The sequence below is a fragment of the Cheilinus undulatus genome, linkage group 8 (genome assembly GCF_018320785.1).
Source record: "Cheilinus undulatus linkage group 8, ASM1832078v1, whole genome shotgun sequence".
In the NCBI taxonomy this organism is placed as follows: Eukaryota; Metazoa; Chordata; class Actinopteri; order Labriformes; family Labridae; genus Cheilinus; species Cheilinus undulatus.
This window is the reverse complement of record NC_054872.1, coordinates 49,792,071-49,814,208: the sequence shown is the minus strand read 5'-3', so window position 1 is coordinate 49,814,208 and position 22,138 is coordinate 49,792,071. Positions and strand designations below refer to the sequence as shown.

The window sequence follows — 22,138 nt, the reverse complement described above, 5'->3', positions numbered from 1 at the left end:
GACAGCTCGGCGCCTCGCTCGCTCCTTGAATAAAAGAAGCGCTGCTTTCAGTCCTAACCAGCAGCCCAGCACACCGCAGACATGCTCCCAACATTAAAATTTTACTTTTCAGCCACTTAGCTGTCACTGTCAGCTCACAGTCAGACGTGAGATTCAATTCCTCTGATACCAGCAGGCCTCGTGCTTACAGTATGCATGACCAGAAAGAATCATTCAGATGTAGCTTAACTGTCACAGCCACTTATTTGGAGACTAAACAGTGAAAGTCTGGTATGGATGGAGATTGATGATCACTCACAAGGTGCACGGATGGCCTGGTGGTCAGGTCCTGCCCCGTGTGGAAGCTAGTCTTTAATGTTCCTACATGTTGTCCCCACTCTCCCTGCCTGATTTAATACTCTATCTACTGTCTTGTTCTCTCCAAAAAAAACATCAAAAACACCAAAAATAAGTCATGCTTTTACTCTCATGGGTCTGAAATCATCACAGAGCAATATAAATATTTAGAATCAACATTAATAATGTGCAAAAAAGTTATTTTTACATGCAAATGTGTACAATCAAAGCATGTCTTGTTTATAGAGTAAGATGTCAAAATTTTGATTCTTTGCATTATTATTCTGTCAAATATTACAATCTCCGTATCATTATTGATTGGTTGAGACCCTGCATGCACATATGAGGACAGTTACATTTTGGCTTTCCTGCAGTATAGTAAAACATTCTGCTACTAGGATTTTTGAATTGATTCCAGAATTTCCGTCAGAGTTTAAGTATTTTGCTTGGGAAGTCTTTAGAGTTTGCTTTGAAATTTTTAGAAACTTTCTCTGGGGGCGCTTAGACCATTTTGAATTTTTGGGAATAAGTTTGGACATTTGGGTAGGGAATTTCCTTCAAAATTTTTCTAGATTTTCAAGGATTTTTTTTGTCTGCATGTTTGGGGGAATTTCAGAGGAAAAATTTCATGGAAATTAGGTGGAATTTATTTTGAATTTTTGGGGGGAATTTGATAAAAAAGAAATTTAAATGAAGTTTGCCTTGAAATTTGGGACAATTTGCCTGAAATTTGTCAGTATTTCCATGGATTCTTTGGTGAAAATTTCGTGTTTGTCTATAGGCTTTTTCCAGAAAACTTTACTGAAATGTTAAGGGAATATTTGAGGATTATTTGGGGTGTTTTTAAAGAGATCTTTGGAATTTGAAAAAGGAGCTAATGTTGTAAAGTTTTGGGATTTAGATTGAAAACTTGGGTAAAGAATTCTCTTCAAATGTTTCCTTAATTTCAGGGGACTTTGTTAGGTTTTTGGGGAGGAACTGTCCATGGAATTTAGGCAGAATTTATTTGGAATCTTTTAGGAATTTGACAAGAAATTTTAAGTGAAATTTGCCTTGAAATTTTTTGAGTAATTTGCCTGAAATTTGTCAGGAATTTTCATGGATTTTTTGGTGAAAATTTCATGTTGTATTTAGGCTTTTTCCAGAAAACTTTACTGATATGTTTTGGGAATATTTTAGGATATTTGGGGGTGTTTTTAATGGGAATTTTAAAAAAAAGAGCTTATGTTGAAATGTTTAATAATTTTGGTTCTTTCATGAGATTTTGGATTTTTTTAGTTTTGGGATTTAGATTGAAAATTTGGGTAGGGATGTTTCTTTAAATGTTTCCTTAGTTTTCATGGATTTTTTTGGGACTTTGTAAGGTTTTTGTGGCGGAAGTGTCCACAGAATTTAGGTGGAATTTATTCATAAATCTTTAGGAATTTGACAAAAAAATTTTAAGTGAAATTTGCCATGACATTGGGGGTTGTTTGCTTTTATTATTCTTTAGGATTTTCGTGGAATTTTTGGTAAAATTTCACGTTTATCTGTAGGCATTTGCCAGAAAAATTTACTGAGAAGCCTGGGAATATTTGAGGACATTTAAGGGATTTTCAGAATTTTACGGAAATTTTTGATAATATCTGGGGGATTAGGAGGATTTATTTATTTATTTATTAATCTTTCTGATCCTTTTAATGAGAATTTTCCAAGACCTCCAGAACTCTTGGTGTGATTTTTACTTCATACCAAGCCTTATTGATTGGCCCCCTACCGACTGGTCCAACACATTCAGAATGTTTAAAGAATAGATATAAAAATAAAATTCATAACGAAAAGCTCAGGTCTCAGGAGGTTAAGAAAATCTGGAGATCTTTAATTGTATTTGTGGCCAAAAGTTATCGTGAAAGAAAAGAGAAAGAGGAGGTCCATCTAATCTTTAAGTAGTGATGTTGGTCCAGTCTTTTTGGAGGCTCAGAAAGCTGCAAAAGTTACATTTCCATCTCCTTTTCATGGTAGTCCTTTTTTTTCCTGCTGGTTTACTGTGGATTACAAAACTGGATTATAAATTTTAACTGTTAAAAGTTTGGTTGATCTTTGGATGACTGACCCGCAGCAGCAGCAGACGGCTGACAGAGTCTTTTTCTAGCTGCTGCGTTTGACTTTAATTTGGTTCACAGTGTTGAGAGCCGAATCCTTACTGAGCTTTTTCACCACAGCCCACACACAGAGCTTCTCTCAGCCACACACACCAGAGTATTACCACAGATCATCGTTTTGTTATTGAATGCATTGATCCCAATCTAGTGATCACACTTTTTTATTAAAATAAGCCGATGATGATCACTCTGAGACTGTCAGTGACAAAAACAGGAGCTTGTAGTTAACAAACTTCGGTGTATTTGTCTGTGAGTACATCGCAGCATAAGGCAGGCAGTTTTAAGAGCATACCTGGTGAAATAATACTAGATTTCTCTTTTTATCCACATTAGTCTCAGCTACAAATCTATCTCTGCACTGGATTTTTAGATTAGACTTCATCTGTGCTCAGAGTTTCCATCCAAAGGGAGAAAAAATCAAAATAAGAGAAATGTGTAAAAGGAAAACGACACTTGGAATAATAGCAGCTGTCAGCAGTGAATCTGTTATTTGTTTCTGTGTCTGACAGGCTGAAAACTGTCCATGGAAATATGATAATAGGTTGTTTGTTATTGTATACAACAGCTGGGACTCCAGAGGGTTGAGCACAAAGAAGTGTATAGTTAACACTCGGCAGCAGCAGAATTCTTTATATCGCCTCGTAAATGTTAACAAATGGTCGTCCAGATTGTCTGAAATCTTCCAGCAAATACATCCGCTAAACCGCGAAGAGGCAGCGAAAGAAGCAGCCGAATCTCACTGCACAGAAGATTTAAGGCAATCCAAGTACGAGTGCTTTTCTGAAGGCCAGAAGTATTTTTAACGAGGATGAATGAACACCAAATACAAACTGCATCTGTAAGCCTGTCTGTCTAAGATGGAGATTTTTTTTAAAAATCACCAAACCAGCACGGAAAAATACATACAAGCTAATGGAATTAGGTCAAGCAATAAAAAGGGAAGCGGTAAAGTTAGATTAAAGGAACAACTTAAAGAAAAGCAATGAAAATAAATAAAATAAAAATAAATGAAAGAATTTAAAGGACTAGTGAGGTCATCAGCTGACTGTCCCGTTTAGTCTTTTTGCAGAAGATAAAGAAGGGAGTATAGGTGAAATCCTGCCTGACAAGATGGTATAGTTGTGTTAACATATGCAAGCTACAAAAGCATGCAAAATCCTGTTAGTGATGCTATCCAGTCCCCTAGATTCACTGGCTATTGTAGGTATAAGGTAGGAGGCAGCCCTGTCCAGAACTGTCAATATCAGACGTGTTTGACTTTGAAAATTAAAGACTGAGGAGGCCTCGACTCAAACGGAGCATTAAATAATAGATTTTACACTTGAGGGTTATTTGGACAAATAATCTGAGCCTCACATCAGGTCCTCTCTGGTTATTGAGGGAAGGGACTGGAATTAGAACCTAAGAACAGCCAGGCAGACAGACTTAACTACTAAAAACTTACAATCTCGAGTAACCCCTCATTTCCACTTCCTTATGTGACTAATGTACATGTGTCTGTAAATATAAGGCTTATTTGATTTATTTAACCCATAAGGGCCCACACCCAGTTCTCCTGAGAGAAAAATTATTGGGGGCACAACACTATGTATATTTTCTGGTTTATATTTATACAGCATAGGTCAAAATCAATTAGATTTAACAACAAAAGTAATTTTTTGTGTTTTTTCCAACACAGAAACAAAGTGAATGGGCCCTCCCCAGTCATGATTTGTTTATGACATCAATGCATGTGTGCTGGATTCATCGAATGTGGGCTTTTACCCCCTTTTCACCACTGTCCCTGCTCATTTATGCCACTTTCTTTCTACTTGCCCATGTTATAGTTCCATTTTGCCACTTTTGGACCCAATTTTTCTACGTCATCTGGTCATTTTGCAACTATTTGCCACTTTGTACCCGTTTTTTGTCACTTTTTAACTGCTTTTTCACATTTTCCAACCATTTTACCCCTTTTTTGCATTTCCGTAACCCATTTTTATTTAATCTTAGAATTATTCTGTGACTGTATGCTACATTTAGCTCTTGTTTTCCAATATGAGCACATTTTTGCCACTTTTTAACCTGTTTATACTGGTTTATCTGGCTGTTTTAACCAATTTTTGCCACTTTGTTGCCCAGTTTGTCTCTTCAACCCATTTTGGCCCATTTTCAACCTTTTTTGCCACTCCTTAACCACTTTTCAACATTTTCCACCCATTCGCCCCCCCTTGTTTTGCTTTTTTTTTTGTGTGTAGAAATTTTTTGCCACTTTAATCCCATTATCCTCTTTTGAACCCTTTCACCACTGTCTCCATTTCTTTTGCCAGTTTTTTCCACATCTATTCCATTTGTTTCCACTTTTAACCCTTGTGCCCTCCTCGGGCATTTTTGGCCATTTTTCTCAACTTTTATTTTTAAATTTGTGATCATTTTGTCAATTTTACAGCTTGTGACATGAATTTTTACAGGAACTTTTCTTTCTAGTTAAATTTTTGAAATCCAACATGTTCTACTCTTAAATGTCGTTCACACTCTGTCAATGAATTTTGTACCCTCTGGACACCTTCGGGGCAAAACTGTGCACATACAAAAACTGCTATTAAAACAGCATATATCAATTTTTTTTTCTACTTTTTTTCCATAAATCTCTTGAACAATTTTAGACCTGCTCAAAACTACTAACCATTGAATAATTTTCAGGATTTTAACCCTTTAAATGCCAGTTTGATTCTTTGAAATATTTTATTTTTACAACAAAACCAGTAAAAGTGAATTATTTTCCATAAAATGAATAGTGGAAAGAAGGGGCTGTGGTGCTGATGAGAGTCTTGGATGGGTCAAAGATTAGCAACCAAATTGATTTGATTGCACTTGTATTTTTTATGTAAAGCCAGCTTTAACATTAGGGCACCCTCTGCACCATCAAGGCAAAAATGTACATGTTAAAGAAAAACTGCCATTAAATCAGCATACATCAATTTTTTTTCTACTTGTTTTTTCATGAATCTCTTCAACAAGTTAAGAGTTGCTCAAAACTACCAAACATTCAATAATTCTCAGAATTTTAACCCTTTTAAACTTACTCAAAATCTCTCCATAAAATAACAGGCAAAAATACAAGAATTTCATGCATGGTCCTACAATGGGTAAATCTGATCCTTCTCTCAGGATCAGGACAACCACATCCACTTCCTGGGAGGGGCGGAGTCAGACAGCTCATTAACATTTAAAGCCACAGACACAGAAACAGCTCGTTCTGAGCAGGGCTGAAACAGAGGGGTTTATAGACAATGCAAGAATCCAATACTGGAGGATTTTTTCAGTAACAAACTTCACAGGCATGTTTCCTCTGAGAACAATATAAACTTGTCTCAAAGGGGGAAATTATGTCCCCTTTAAAGCCTCTTCAGTCATTATAACCTAAGTCCACAATTACAAATTGGTCTACAGTTTGGTGGATCTGTGCACGGATTTGCAAATCTTTTTCCACATTTGCAGATCTTTGCATGCCTTTGTGGATCTGTGTGTGCATCTGCAAATCAATCTACACATTTGCAGATCTGTGTACACATTTGTGGATCTGCTTTGCAAACAGTTCGGTCAGGACGACTTTGTCAAGAAACGCACAGTTTTGCACTTATGCTATTATTTATGGTTGCACAAGCCTGCGTGAAAAGCGTCAAGCAGGACCAGCCTTCTTCCTGTGCCTACTAGGAAAGCCTGAGGCAGGGAGAGGAGCAGAAAAACACCCCTAGAGCAGAGCAGGCATCAATGACAGCAGAATGACACTGATTAAGTCAGAATTAGAATAAAGGAGGAGCTGGGGTGGAGGAGGGAGATCTGCTGATCTAGATTATGCTTGACTCTGTGGCCTGCTTGAACTAACTGTACACACTCTATTTTTGCAGCAATAATAGCTCCATATAGAACTATATGGAGAGATCAGCTAATAAATATTAGCCAAAAATATTATTTTATTTAGAATGAATAATTGATTATTTATCACCTTTTAGCACACTGGTTTTGGGGTCTAAGATATAAGAATACTCCTGGTTTCAGAAGCGTGTTTGCACAAGAAGTCTAGTTAGCTCTGCTCGCAGTGGACAGGAAGTAAACTTAACATTTAAAAATAAAACTGAAAAAATAGTCTAAGATTTAAATATGTACAATCTGCAATAAGTAATTTCAACTAATACATGCAAGTCTATGTGCATTAATGGTATTGTTGCAGTAGTCTTAAATGCAGGTAAATGAAAAATCATCAGGCTTTAGTAGAATCCAGAGAGTCAGCAACATAAATTGTAGATTTAGACCTAATTCTAACCCTAGAGTTCTTTGCATCCATAGTTTGAGCGCTCTGAAATCGCCAGGACGTCCTCTAAAACTCTGAGAACAACAGTCCTAAGTCCCCTGAATAAGCAGGATTTAATTCTGCTCCTCTCTCAGGTTTGGAGTGAGCAGCGGGCAGGTTTCCTCTGTGTGTGTGGGATCAGGATGACAGAGTCGCTGTAGCTGAAAACAAGCAAGCACCACAGAAATGTGGGAAGCTTTCCCAGCACACCAAACTGTTCTCTCTCTTTCAACCCAACGGAAAAAAAAAATCATGTTGTCCTAGGACAGCATGGGCAGACGTGGGCACTTCTGCAGCCCAGACTGTTCCGGTTTGTTTTTGATTTTAATCACAGCGAGCAAACAAGCTCCTCCAATCAAACAGTGAATGACGGTTTGGCTGTGAGCCTCGCCTTCGCTGTCGTCCACACTTTTCCTCTCCACGGGCTCAATGAGGAAATCATTCCTGTCATCTCGGCCTCTTCCATTCCTCTTTCTAATCATTCCTCTTCTTCGGCTTCCGTCTTATTTCCTGCTCTTGTGTCGGTTTAATTCGGCAGACACCTGTTGACGCTCCTCTTGCATCTCAGCCTCTCCAATCTAAATGTTAATGTCACGGCTGCCCCTTAAACCCCCTCCCTGTGGAGCCCCGCTGTCAGCTGGTTTCACTGTTTATATACAAACTGCTTGCCTTATGTTGTTGCTGCTTCCTCCCTCACTGAGAGTCCATGTGTTTGGCTGGCTACGTGCTAGACTAGCTCAGATCTTTACTGACTTTAAAATACGTGGGAAACTACAGACATCAGGACAGTTCTGACTGAATTTCAACATTAAAAATCCTCTGAATGCACACACAAAGCCAGACAGTGAGACCAAACACCAACATGTAGTCTTCCTAGCATATTTTACTGCAAAATACAGAAAAAACACGATGGAGAATTTAGGTAATATCATGGCTGAGAAGAAAGTTTGGTTTTTTAGGGGAATAGTGATCCATAGATGTGGATCAGTGCATTGATTGGATGATCAATTATCAAATCAAATTGATAGAAATTTAAAACATTGATCGACACCACTGGTTCCCAACTGTTTTTCCTTAGCTGACCTTCTGTCCCACTACCCACCCAGGACCCACATGAGAAATTAAACTTCAATCCCATCGTATTAGGCCTACTAACTTGTATATCTATGTGTAATCATTATAGGGGCTTATTTAAAAAAGAAAATAAATGTAAAAAAAAAAAAAAAAGATGTTAATTTTGAAGAAGAAAAAAAACCTTAAAATTTTCAAGTTTTTGAGATTTTTTTTTTTCTCTCTAAAACAGGGGTATCAAACTCAAGGCCCAGGGGTCAAATTCAGCCCGCAAGATATCAAAATGTAAACTTATCCTTGATTATTTAAATTATCCTTGTTAAGTCATAAAATCTGAAAAAGTAAAGAGTAAAAATATTTAGAAAGAAAGTCAGGAATAAATACATCTGTGTTTCAATTTCCCCTTTTTCCTTTTTACATCTCACAGTTAGGACTCAAACTTAGGATTCTGACTTCTTTCATACTTTGAGCATTTCAATTCAAAATTTTGACTTGTCATATAATATGTTCAACTTTTGGATTCATAATTCTATTTTTTAAGTGATATTTTGATGTTTTTAACTGATTATTTTGTACTTCATTTCATAATTTAATCTTCTAACTTTGACTTCATAATCCCATAGTTTGACCTTTTAGACACTAGATTTGAAAATATGGATTATATTTTGACTTTTAATTTCAAGATTTTGTCTTTCTTTCTGATATATTTGCCTTTTAAAAACACTATTTTTCAATTTCAATTTCTTGTTTTGACCTTCTTGGACTAATACATTTACTTTTTCAGATTTTGAGCCTTTACATTGATTTATTTATTTTTTCAAAATAATGTATCATAAGTACTAAGGTTTTTTTATATATATATATATTTTATTTCTGGTGAAATGAGGTAGAGAGTTTATGGTTAAAAAGATGACCCTGTTAGGCCCTCAGGTTAGTCCTGAATCCAGAATCCGGCCCCTGCTGTGACTGAATTTGACATCCCTGCTCTAAAAATTGTAAATTTACATGTAAAATGTTGAATTTTTGAGATCATAAAGTCCAAAATCATCCATGGCATGGAAGAAAATTCCATTAGATGAAGCCGTTTTTATTGTACAAATATATAATATATAATAAGAGCCTGATCAATAAGAAGATTCTTGTGATTTAAACTCAGAATCATCAATTTACCATTAACTCCCGCACAAACTAGTGTGATTAAACCACTGTTTTCAGTTTGCTCTTTTCTTTTTTTTTTTGACTTTGTAAACTCAGAGTTTGGTTGCTTGAATATAGACAACTTTATAATCTCACAACTTCTGGATTTTTCCTCAAAATTTCCATTTTTTGCTAAAAAATAATCAACGGATCCTCTTTAATTTTTTATCTTCATGTATGACCCTAATTTTAACATCAGAGAGGACAGCACCCAGAGATCTGTGCCCCCCCCCCCCGGCGGGGTTCCCTGACCCCAGGTTGGGAACCACTGATCTACACCGTCATCTTTGAGTTCTGCTTTTATTTTGAAAATCTTTCTGGATGCCTGTTTGACTGTTTCTGCCCAGCTGTGCATCATCCTGAACTTTCCAACAAGATATAACCTCCAAAATCCACATATTCTACGCACAGTGGTGTAAATCTCAGGTATATTTTCAGGCCAGGCTGTTGCTAAACCACAAGCACAGTTCTAGCGGAGTATGTGTAATTTGTAGGTAAAGCCAGAAAACACACCAGCGTCGGACCAAAGTGTCCCGTCATTTGACGCGGCACAGACCGCAGTGCAAGGGTCAAACTCTCTACCACTTCAGAGCCCGTCTATTCTACACATTTAACAAAAGATGGCGCTAAATTCTTAGAGGGCAATCCAGACAAACGGTCGGTTGCAACAAATCAGGAGAGGTCTAATCACAAACGTGTCTAGTGTGTAGCCAGTCTTGCCTGGGAGGGAAAGAAACCACTTTTAGTTCCAATGTCTGCTCATGCTCCTCTGCTGTTTAGTGCGATTTAATCCATCCATGAATTTAACTACAAGTCCACCATTCTGGATTTAGCAGAGCAGGTAAAATGTAGTGTCTGTGGCTTGAATTCCTGCCCGTTTCCCTCACCGCTTTGTTCTTGTTTTTCTGCACACAAAAACACTTTTGTCTGTCTCTCTCACTCTGTCTCTCTCAGCTGTGGTTTAAGAGGAAAAAAAACCTCTTTCAGACAGTGCAAATGTTGCTAAACTGCTTACAGGACCCAGTGTTTGTCAGCGGGCACAAAGCACACACGCTATCAGAGGCAGCACAGTAAAGTCTCCCCAGAGGAATCTGTGTTTTCCCAGACTACAAATTACAAACCACAGGGTCAAAAGCATGAGCAGCTTCATTAGGCCTCCTGGTACCTGGAACTAAATACTACAGCTTCATTTATCATCAAACATGTAGACTGTTTAGTCTTAACAGTATGGGATAATCATAGGTGACTTTGTTCCATATCACAAAGAAAAACATTTACATGCAGCTATCAAGAGCTACATCTCAGAAAATCTCTGTTTACCAAATCCCTGCTGGTTTCTGGCATGTTTTTGGTCTCAATATGCACAAAACAAAATTAAGTTAACAGTAAAATCTCAAATTAATGGCTCATACTCAATATTTTTTGATTCATTGCACGTAGACGACAGCCAGTTTGGAGTCAGCACATGCTTTAAGACTTCCTGCCCTGTATAACATCCCAGTGTGACTGAAGCAGCTCTTGTTACATCTCCTGGTCTAACTCTAACCGGCCTCCTTTCCCTGCTGTCTTCTAGCTTTTCTTATATGAACTTGCTTGTCTCTTTCTCCACCCTCCACAGCTTGGCCTCTCAGTCCAACTTGCTCTTTGGCAGGGAGGAGGGCCTCTGCTGGTACTGTAATCTCTACACCTCAGCCGCTCGGCTACAGCACGCCGCTTTCCCAAAATAATCTGCTGCATGGAGGAACCCTAGCGTCAGAGTTTCAACTCTTAACCTGCAAAAGTTTGCCAGTGGTAAAAAGATGCACTCTGGCAATACTTAGTGGGTTATATCCAGTGGAAATCTAGTCATTTAGAACATGAAAGAGGAGCTAAAACGAATCGAACATGTCATAAAAGGGTGTAAAAATGTGAAAATTACAATAGTGGGACCTTCAGCATTAACACAGTAATCACAATTTGATTCATAACCAAAATTAATGTATGTTTTAAAAGTTTCATTAATTGTGGTCCATTTTGTCCCTTTTACCGCACCATAGTTTTTGTCAAGATGACTAAAACTAGACTAAAATGTAAATTAGTTTTTTGTCAGACATTCCAAATCTGTAATATTGCTCCACTGTGGGTAAATCTGTCAAAAAAAAAACAATGCATCTGTATCTATTCTGCCTCTCAGCAGTAGAAAGCAAGGACCCCAGGTTTGGCAGAGTGCAGAGAACACACTATCATGATTTGGTACCAGATTTAGGCAAGAAAATAAATGTTTGAACTAAAAGTAAAGACTAAAATGTGAGGACTTTTTATGAACTAAAACTAGACTAAAATGTTCTTGAGTTTTCGTTGACTAGACTAAAACTAAAAAGGGTAGAAATCACTAAAATGTGACTAAAACTAAAATACATTTCATCAAAAGATTTAGACTAAAATTAAAAATAGCTGCCAAAATTTCAGACCAGAATGGTGTAGCAGTGCAGCACTCATTTATTTTAAGTTTTTATTTATTTAACCTTTATTTAACCAGGCTAGTCCAATTGAGATCAAAGATCTCTTTTTCAAGGGAGACCTGACCAAGTTATATATAACTCTAAAAGCCAAGTACATTCCTTTGCATTTACTGTCAGAATCAGACATAATTTACTTCAGGTGGAGATGGGCCAGGGTTCATGTCTGGCCTGCATGTCTCCCCCAAATCTCTCATCCCTATCCTCTATGAATAAATGCCCCAAAAATATCAAAAAAAAAAAAAGCAGTAATTTACTTTTACTTAGGAAAATTACATTTCATCACTTTGCAATAAAATTGTTGTTCTTGAATGCAACAGATGAAATTTTGAATATGTGATTGATCACTATTAATCATAGAATCATCACAGGCCTTACAAGTTGATAACCGAGGCAAATGTCAATCTAACAATCAGTTAAAGCATTGTTTCCCAACCATTTTTCCTTGGAGCCCCTTAAAATTGAAAATGGTCAAAAGGTCAACATATGATATAAAGGTCAAAATATGAGATAAAAAGTCAAAATAATCGATTGAAAATTTTAAAATGAGATAAAGTCAAAATTATAAGTTGAAAAGGTCAAAATATGAGACAAAATTTCAAAATAATCATTTGAAAATGGTCAAAATATGAAATAAAGGTCCAAATAATAGATTGAAGTCACAATTGTGCTATGCAACAGAAATGAAAACACAAATTAATTAGTTTTCCCACATTTCTTTTTAATTCAGTTTTTTTACTCTTTATTTTTTTCAGATTTTTATGACTTAAGGAAATCTGCAGACCTCATATTTTAGGGCCAGTTATAATAAGAATATGATTTCATCTTGTGGGCCGGGTGTAACTGTACCACAGGCCAGATTTGGCCCCCGGGCCTTGAGTTTGACACCCCTGCTTTATGTGATGAACCTTGAATCTGACAACTCATGACCATAAAATGAGTAAAATGAAAAATTGGCTCAACTCTACAGATACAAACTTATTTAAGGAGATGACTCTTGTCATTCAGAATAATTCAGTGTAATATGAACAGCATAGATTGAGGGAATTTTTATGATTTGATTTATTGAAAGTGAGTGATTGTGCAGCTCGCTGCTCCTCAGAAAAGCAGAATATTTTGGGAAACTCAGCTGTATCTCATCCCACCACTCTGTAACTAAGTGTCTGCTTCTGGCTGTGCTCGCTGTGTTGTTAGCACTCAGAGGTAGCCTTGCAGTTCTCGCCTTCATCACTGTCACCGACTCGCTGACTCTGCCGTTTTACTAGCCATAGCAACAGCACCCCCATGGCACCGCCATCCATCTACCTGTGCCGGGCTGGGCCAAGACAGGACGCGCAGGTTTGATGAAGTGGGCACGACGAGAGACGGCGTGAGCCTCTGTGCCGCTGCCGAGGGATTTGTGTGTGCGTGCGCGAGAGAGAGTACAGGAAAGAAGAGGAATTTGTATGTAAGGCGGCAAGAGTGCATGAGTTTAAGTGTGTCAGAGTCAGAGCAAGACAGCGAGCACATTGAGTGCTGCAGACCGCCTGAAGGAGCGCTATCTTGAATTCCCCTCTGTCTGCCAGTAATTGAGGGAATATTAGAGATACAGTTCTGCAGATGGCTCATGATATGACATATTAGAACACACCCGAGGGGCCAAACGCGGTAATTGGGAGCTTCAAATTCAGATCGACCGTGTCAGGCCAAGGCAGGATGGGAGAAAGCGAGTGAAAAAATCCTGTCGACACCGTCAAAGGAACGGGCCACACAGTGCAGCGTCAACAGCCGGTGTCAGCCTCAGTGACAAGTTTGAGTCAGCCTCCAGCCAGCGGAGGAGGAGGAGGTGGAAGCTGAGTGCAAAGGTGCAGCAACTGATTAAAGAGTCATGGCAGGTAGAAGCATTGATACTGAGATAGACAGGCACTATTTAGCTTTTTGGCCCAAGCATACTCATTTCTGGGTGTCAGCGCTGTCACTTTGGTCAAATAGGAATTTAAAAGAAAGCATCAGACTGCAGTGAAGGTCCAGATGATGATCGCTGCTGAATAAATCTGTCACACAGGCAACAGCTCTTCTTTAAAAAAGAAAATCAACAAATCGTGTCAGCAAGATGAATGGATTGTTGTTCTGTGAGTCAGCTTGGTTGAATATTTGCAATACAGGGTGGCTTTATTATCCCCAGAATCTACTTTGAAAACTTGACACATTTATTCCCAGAATACGCCTACAGAGTTAACTGTACAACCCCAATTCCAAAAAAGCTGGGTTGCTGTGTAAAATGTGAAGAAAAACAGAATCTCTTAAACCCATTTTATTCAAAATGTATTGAAAATAAAACATTTTACTATGTCATGAAAAGTATGATCTCATTCGAGTCTGATGGCAACAACATTTTTCGAAAAAGTAGGGACAGGGCCGTGTTTACCAAGTGAGGAGACCAGTTGCTGAAGAGGACTGTGAATCCATTATTTCCTGATATAGGCCTGGATTCTTCTTCTGTGAAGCCATGCTGTTGTGATGGATGTGGTATGTGGTTTAGCTTTGCCCTGCTGAAATAGTCAAGGCCTTCTCTGACAGAGACATTGTCTGGATAGGAGCATATGTTGCTCTAAAACCTCTATCCAATTTTTACCATTGGTAGAGTGTAAGCTGCCCACGCCATAGGCACTAATGCAACCCCATACCATCAGAGATGCAGGTCCTTCTCCTCCCAAGTCCACAGGACATGGATGGCTTCAAAAAGAATTTCAAATTTTGATTCATCTGACCACAGAACAGTTTTCCGTGTTGCTTCAGTCCATTTTAAATGAGCTTTGTCCCAAAGAAGACAGTCCAGTTTCTGGATCTTGTTCACATATGGCTTCTTCTCTCCATGATCCAGCTTTAACTGTCATTTGTGGATGGACTGGCCATCTGTGTTGACAGACAATGATTTCTGGAATGTTCCTGAGCCCATGCAGTGATTTCAGTACAGAATTATGCCTGTTTTTAATGCCGTGGCCCCTGAGGGCCTCAAGATCACCAACATCCAAGATTGACTCTTTTGTGGCAATTTTTCTATGCTGCTGATGAGAAATGAATAGAGACCGACAAAAAGGTTTTAGTTCTTGCAAGAAGTTCTGTAGCACTGCATTATGTAATAATGCAATAAATTTTCAATTCGTTATGTAATAACGCTGCATTTTGTAACCCACTAAGCGGTTAGGGTTGGGTCAAGGTAGCAGGGTATACCCTGGAGCCCACCTTAAGTCCTAGGGTTAAGGTTAGGTGTTCAGTCTAGAGCCCTGAAGGGGGGTTAGGTTTAGGCACTAAGCGGTTAGAGTTAGGGCAAGGTAGTTGGGTAGGGCATACCTTGGAGCCTACACTAAGTCCTATTGTTAGGGTTATTACATAATGCGGCATTATTACATAATGTGGTGCTACAAGGTCAATCGACACACATACGAGTGGTCAGTATGCCGAAAAGACCCAGAACCTGGGAAGACTAGAACATTTTTGCTTGAGGAAGCACCCTTTTGTCTGGGAAGAATCCACACCAGCACAGGGCTTTGTTTCCAAGCAGTCTGGACATCACAATTTAAAATACAAAAGGACCTTTTGATTCAGTCATGGGCTCCAGGTTTAACACCTATTCAGGAAGTAGCATGGTCACCTTTTGGTGCTTTGTATTTACAAATGCAGTAAAGTTGACACCTTCCTAGCCCTATCGTTTCCCCATGTCTGTGAGAGGGTAGGCTCCATAGAAAAGAGAACAGTAGGGGTTGCTGGGGGAAAGAGATGAGACAAAGGAGCTAAAATCCCATTACAACTCTTAGCCTTGTCCCTTGCCCACAGTGATTTTCCCAGATTCTCTGAATCTTCTGATGATGTTACGGACTGTAGATGGTGGCATACGGTGAGGTGAACCCTTTGCCCATCTATACCTCTGATAACCTTGCAAAGCAGATGGATTCACCCGTTTCTGTGTTTCTCACCTCTGATAGACTCTGCATAATTAGTTGCAAAAAGCTCCTCCAGCTGTTTTTCATTGGTACCACTTACTTTTCAAGCCTTTTGTTGCCCTGTCCCTACTTTTTTGGATATGTTACTGCTATCAAATTCCAAATGAGCCAATATTTTTCATGAAATGTTAAAATGTCTCACTTTCAACATCTGATAAAATACAGGTTTATGGGATTTGCAAATCATTGCATTCTGGCTTTATTTGTTTTACACAGTGACCCAACTTTTTTGGAATTGGGGTTGAAGTTGTTTACCTTTAGCAGAATGATAAAACAGACATTTCAACATCTAAATCCAGTTTTATTGAAATCATTCCGGCTGTAGTTTATCCCCAGTGTTGGAGAATAAGATATTTGAAAGCTGTCTGTCTTGGGGTTTTATTTGGCAAACATCTAGAGTATAATAAGATCCTCTATAAATCATTACAGACTGTAAGAATCTATAAATCCTTAAAAGTTAATGTGTTTTACTTTAACTGTCTTCCATATTTCGCATTTTGGTCTCAAAGGTTTCCAGTCAAATATCTTTGCTGTTTTTGGCCTGAGCCCTGCCAAAAGGTGGAACAAAACCGTATCAATTGAATCTCTTGGATCATTCTGAAGATCCCAGCGGCGATGGCTTGTGCAATAGTCAATCTAAATCACAGAATTACAAACATATGTAAAAGAAGAATCCAACTTTTGGATCAAGGAATGCAGGCAACAGCTTCTCCAAAGAGTCATCTTTTATTATGATCTAACCCACATCAGTATGTGAGAAGAAAAGCTTGGAGGTGGTTTTCCCTGAACCTCTAAACTGGACCGATACCAGCAGACAAGAATTTCAGGGTTTAAACATGGTAAAGGTGTCACAACTGCATGCTGAAAAGTGTGTCTCGCTGTTTACTTCAGAGAAATTCGAAAAGGACTCTGTACTGTCAAATTGAAAGTTTATACAGTGACCCAAATCTTGACTGAACAATGTCCTCATGTGAGTCAGAATCTGACTTTTGAGAGCAATTGTTGCATTGGAAGCTTTCTTTATTGCATTTCTAGGCAGGACTACAAGACTTGGGGCTGTGAGAAGAAATCAACCATTTAGAGAAATGCAATCCCAGAACTTCATATAGCTTTATTTAACCTCTATAAACAGATATCTGCCTGTCAATATAGATATTTATCCAGTCATAGGTCCTAACCCTCCATTCCAGTCCCAGGCCTTTCTCTAAAGTTGGTTGTTCTACTGCAAATAGTGACAATCCATGGAAGTAGAAGTCTCATTGGCCTCCAAACCTCAGAGGCTTCATTGCTGTTCTAACAGGTTATAACGGACTGGTTTTGAGCTCTGTATGCACCAATCCAGAGTGCAGGGATGTTTGGGCTGCATGGCTTGCGGACCGTTCATTTATGTGACCTCAAATGCAGTTGTCTTTGTGTTGTATGTCTTTGAGTTTCATTTGCTCAAGTCTGACCAAGCTGGCATCTTTCTGGTTGATGGTGCTGCCGCTGACTGTTGGGTTTTTGTCTTGGCTAGCTTCTTTATGTCAAGTTTTGTTCATTTGACAGCAACCATTAATTTTAAACACTGTTCGATCAACTGTATGTGTCATCCCTGCAAATTGTCCCAGGCTGGCTACACGTTAGACTTTCAAATCTTAACAGATTTTACAGACACATGATCAGTTTCCACCAGAAACATAGTTTCTGCAAATAAAAGCTCTTGGCATGATTATTTTTTGCTCTGTTGTCCATTTTTTGAATAAAGTGCCTCTGTAGCTACATATCCAGGTATTGGATATACCACCCCACAGAGCACCTAAACCCTGCCTGTAACAACCACAAACTCATGCCAAAGAAAAGCTTTCAGGGACGTTATTTGCTCTTCTTGTAATACAACTAATTCAACTAAATGATAGTGACATTCAATCCAGTTGCTACCCCTGCAGCAGCCATTGCTAAACAAAATCCCTCCTGTAGCTTCCACCTCTTCTCAAATTATACTGATTGGTCTTGTCTCTTCTCAGTTTGAGCAATCCTTGCAAAGCTGATGGATCTGCCAGAATCCTTGTCTGTCGTCAGCAGATCCATCTTGCAAGGCTCCAGTCTGAAAATGATTGTTCCCAGTCTGAGAGCGGATCAGACAAATTAGCATCAATTAAGGAGAACAAGGTAGTAGCTGGTACCAGTGGCTGCTGCCAGTGTAGCGATTAGCCTGGATGTAGCTATAGTATAGGGGCAGTTTCACAGAACTCAAAATTTCTTTATTCCAAGAACAGCAAGAAGAATTCCAAGAACCTTGCCCGGGTAACCCAAACAATTTCAATGCTTGATTGCCCGTAGAATTTGAGATAAATCTATGCAGTGGATATGTGAAACAATCCAAACAGTGCGACCTGTTAAGACTGGGCACGGTCTTTTCAGATTGGAGCTTTGCAAGAGAAATCTGTCTGATGACAGACATGACTTCAAGACTATTAAAACATATATTATGACAAGCTTTGAATTGGGCCATGCCTTCCAATCATTGGGGAATCAAATCAGGCTCAGAATCAGGCCTTGTGTGTAGCCAGCCTGATGAAGATCTCCTCTGAAGTGACATTTTAGAACAACACGGGTAGATCTGTAAACATGTTTCTTCTCTCTGTCTTTTTCAGGCCGGTGGGTCACATACCTCAGGGCGCTGCACTGACAGTCAACACAAACCCCAACGTCAACATCAAATCTGAACCTGTCTCCCCGAACCGTGACCGCAGCACACCCAGCTCCACCTGCGGCGTTGGTGGCGGCGGAAGCCAGGCTCAAGTCCCGGGACAAGGTCTGGTGACGGTCGCCTATCCTGGCACCCTGCGTCTGGAAACAGGAGGTCAAGGCCGCTCGCCAGTGGATTCGCTCAGCAGCAATGGCAGCTCATACGAGGGCAGCGATCGGGACGACGGCACCCAGGGACGAAGCGGGGGTCAGGACTTCCAGCACCATCCCGGAGCCCAACAACCCACCATGGTCCTGCTGCGGCCCCCTTCGACTGAGCCCCAAGAGCAAGACGGGACCAACGTCAAGAGAATGAGACTGGACACCTGGGTGACATGAAGAGGTGGACGGAGAGGGACGGACAGATGGAGGATTGAGATGTGTACTTGTGGCTTGTGTACATGCCCCCATCAGCCCTAAAGCCCCCCTGATCCCCCTTCCCTTTGCATACACTCATATTTATGTATACCAGCCATTGACCCTCTGTCCACAGGAAATGTCGACCCTGCACTCATACAGACACGACACAAGCATGCTTAAACACTCTCATGTCGCACGTTGGGACACTGACATGCACTAAGTGTGGAAATGTGCACATATATTCAAACTCTAATGTACTTTCACTCACACAAAACCCCAAAGAGGGTTGAGCCACCAAACCAGGGATTATTCATCAAAGCTATTACAATGTGGGAGTAGACCTGACTGAGTACATTTTCAATCACGTAAACCATAACTTTAAAAGCCTGGACTTGTTTTCTTTTTCCACCAGTGCAGAAAAGACAAACAGCATCTGAGTGTTCTCTGCTTTGGGTTGTCCTTGCTGTTTCTGCAGAGTGCTATCAAAACAGTCTGCATCTTCTATTCATCGGCCCGGCCACGGTTGTGTTACTATCGCTCTGATTCTTCTTTTTGTGTTCTCTTTTTGAAGCGTGGAGTTTTTTTTCGTCCTTCTGTCTTGACTGTCGATCTGTAGAGTTTGGATTTGAATATAAGGACTCTAAAAAGAACAACTCACCTCCCTCCATCCCCGAGTTGAGCCAACGGACGCATCAACAGGGCAGCGCTTTGGCTCTGTAGAGGACTGACGACCCACCAGGGGTCTTTATCTAATCTGAACCATGCAGGCTAGCTCTCAAATGAGGAATTTGTCACCGAGGTAAAGACTGCTTTTCTTTGAATCAGGGACGAGCTGCAACAGCTCAAGAACACATGACATAGATACTCCTAGTTTCGCCCACATCTTGTCAACTACAGATGCTGACAAAGGCATGTGTGTGTGTTTGATGTGTTTGTTTGTGCGTGTGTGTATACGGGTTTGTTACCTCAACTGGTTGTTTTTAACAATTTGGGACAAATGTTCACTATCAGTTTTCATTCTTGAACACACACCTGCAATGCACACAGCTGAGATTATTTTTGTGAAGCGACTTGTTTTGAATAGATAGCGATGTTCAAAGGGGAGATTTGTGAGGTACCATGTATATAAGCAATCTGTAACCTTTGTGGCTTTTGTGTGACAGGGATAAGGTGTTTTTGAAGGTAAAATAGATCTTATAGAAGTATATATTTAAGGCCGTAGCAAAGGCAGCTCTGAATCCAGGGCGAGAGAGTACAATAGACGACAGGGATTGTACATACTAACCATATATTCGGCAGGATATCCCTCAGTGAAACGGACAAAAAAGCAAACACGTTGATTCTCAGTGGATCGGTCTCTTTTTTAAAAGTTATTTATGCGTGTATATAAAGTGTAATATGTTGACCAGCAGAGAGATGGCGATGTAGATGCAGAAAGGGAAGACGTAGCCGTGGTGACTCGGACTGTTTTTTTTTTTTTTTGTTTTTGTTTTTTTGAGTGAGCAATGGTTAGGTCTCTGTCACTGATGGAGCGCACTTTACCTTAACCCCACCCCCAACACCTGAACACACCTGACCCATGGGCACACATACTAAACACTCATTCACTCCCGTAAAGGTGGAGATATACTTGCTTTTATCTAGACATGCAAAAACTCATCATGGCTGCCGCTCTTTTTTCGACTGGTAAGCGTTTCAGCAGTGCACAGCCTCAAATATGAACACACTGTGGATGAAAGATGCAGTATTTTCATGAACAGGGGTTGCTACAGTCAGTAAGTTTACATGCAGCCAGAAAAAAGTCCATGTAATGTATTACTTTGACGTACCTGGACTTTTAAAAATGCTTCAGAAATGGTAATTCATTCATACCTGTATACCACAATGGGAATGAAAATCAGCAAAGCCCTCTGTGCATGCTCCACAGCCTCTGCACCAGGCTTTAAAGAACCTGTAAAGTGAAAATAGTAAACTGTATTTAGGTTTGCTGTATGACAGGTCACTGTGTTATGAACCCCTAAATCAGAATTCAGTAATATAAAACTTCCCCAAGTTTATAAAATTAAGCTTCAAACTCGGTAAAATCTGCTGAGCTGAAGCCACGCCCACTCATGAGAATTGACAACGTCTGTTTTCTGGCTGAAATCTCTGTTATGATGCTTACAATGATCCATAGATCACTGTGGCTGATAGATTTGGTAAAATTATCTCACAATGACCAAAAAAACAGCATTTAACTGCCAGTTAACTTTGAATAAAGGCAGTGACATCAGCTAACAACAGACTGGACTGACATGAACTGCTCTGTGATTTGATTGTAGCGTTAGAGGGGCGGAGTCATTCCCTTCTGTGGGCTCGTGACATCATGAGCCCACATATTGGCCCTGCCCACATGAAACAAAGCCTGGAAAGAGGTAAAAAAACTTTTTAACAGTCTAAATCCAGAATTCAGTCACATGATCTCAGTGTTTTCACATGTTTTCAGCAACCATATTCCAACATGTTTAGAGTGTTGAGACACAAACTTTGGATTTCACTTTACAGGATCTTTAAGCCACTTTGAAGAGACTATTATGCAAAGTAGGGTTTTCAGGATTAGTCCCATTAATTGCAATTAATCAAAGTCCATAATTGTGCTAGTCTGATATTACTTTTAATTATTGATGTTGGCATTATATCACTTCTAATCACACTAGTGCGAGGACTCAAGTATGCCCTCTTGAGGTATATTCCAGTAACATGCATGCCACATTATTAAGTTTGCATTCAAATGCACCAATGATGCATCTGGTTGCACTCAAGGTTGAAAAGCAAGTATATCTCCAACCCACAAAGCTGCATTCAAATATTACTTATTTAATCCCAAGGAATTATTTTTGTTGCAGCTTAATTTAAACGTTTAGGAGCCTTTTCTGTAAATTCAGCTGGGCCACCTTAAATATTAATTTTGGCACACTGGCTGCCTGATTGAAATAAGTCAATCAAATTACACACAGATACTGTTAACGTTTCAGCAGTAGAAAAATGTACTGAAAGAGAAACTGCTGCAAGAAGAGAGATAGTTTGATTAAAAAGTATGGTGGCCCTAAGGGGACTTGCATTGATATAATTGTTTTACTTTGTTTTAATGAGTTTACAATTGATTTGTCTTGTCATTTAACTGAAAGATAGAACAAAATTCATCAACTCAGGAAAGACGAGAGAAAACGAGCTTAACAAGCTTAACGAGCTTAACAAGCTCAAAGAGTCCTGGTCTTGAGATTTTAACCAAAACCCTGTTGTAAGATCAGATGAGTGGATGTATGTCCACCTTTATGATGGAAAGGTGTTCTAAAACATCATTATTTAAACGTTTTACAGTAAGACGACATCTTTAAAGCCTATTTATGTTTATTTATATACTTACCTATTTAAAAAATGACAGAAATAAGGGGCTCATTGATATTTTGTGCATTTTTTCTAGTTTGTAGTTTGGTCTAAGCAGCCAGTGAA

General features: G+C 39.3%; 1 protein-coding gene across 11 annotated transcripts in view; it reads left to right on the top strand.

The window, feature by feature from the left end:
* Positions 1 to 20,909, top strand: part of mef2d (myocyte enhancer factor 2d) — a 209,523-nt gene extending 188,614 nt beyond the window's left edge. For 7 of the 11 annotated variants that reach the window (XM_041792910.1, XM_041792905.1, XM_041792903.1 and 4 more), the window contains 2 exons: positions 10,697 to 10,747; positions 18,193 to 20,909. In XM_041792910.1, the coding sequence (XP_041648844.1) occupies positions 10,697 to 10,747; positions 18,193 to 18,625 (484 nt within the window). In that variant the 3' untranslated portion in view covers positions 18,626 to 20,909. The remainder of the gene's footprint in view (positions 1 to 10,696; positions 10,748 to 18,192) is intronic. The other 4 variants (XM_041792907.1, XM_041792904.1, XM_041792911.1 and 1 more) reach the window with 1 other exon arrangement.
* Positions 20,910 to 22,138: the final 1,229 nt, after the last annotated feature.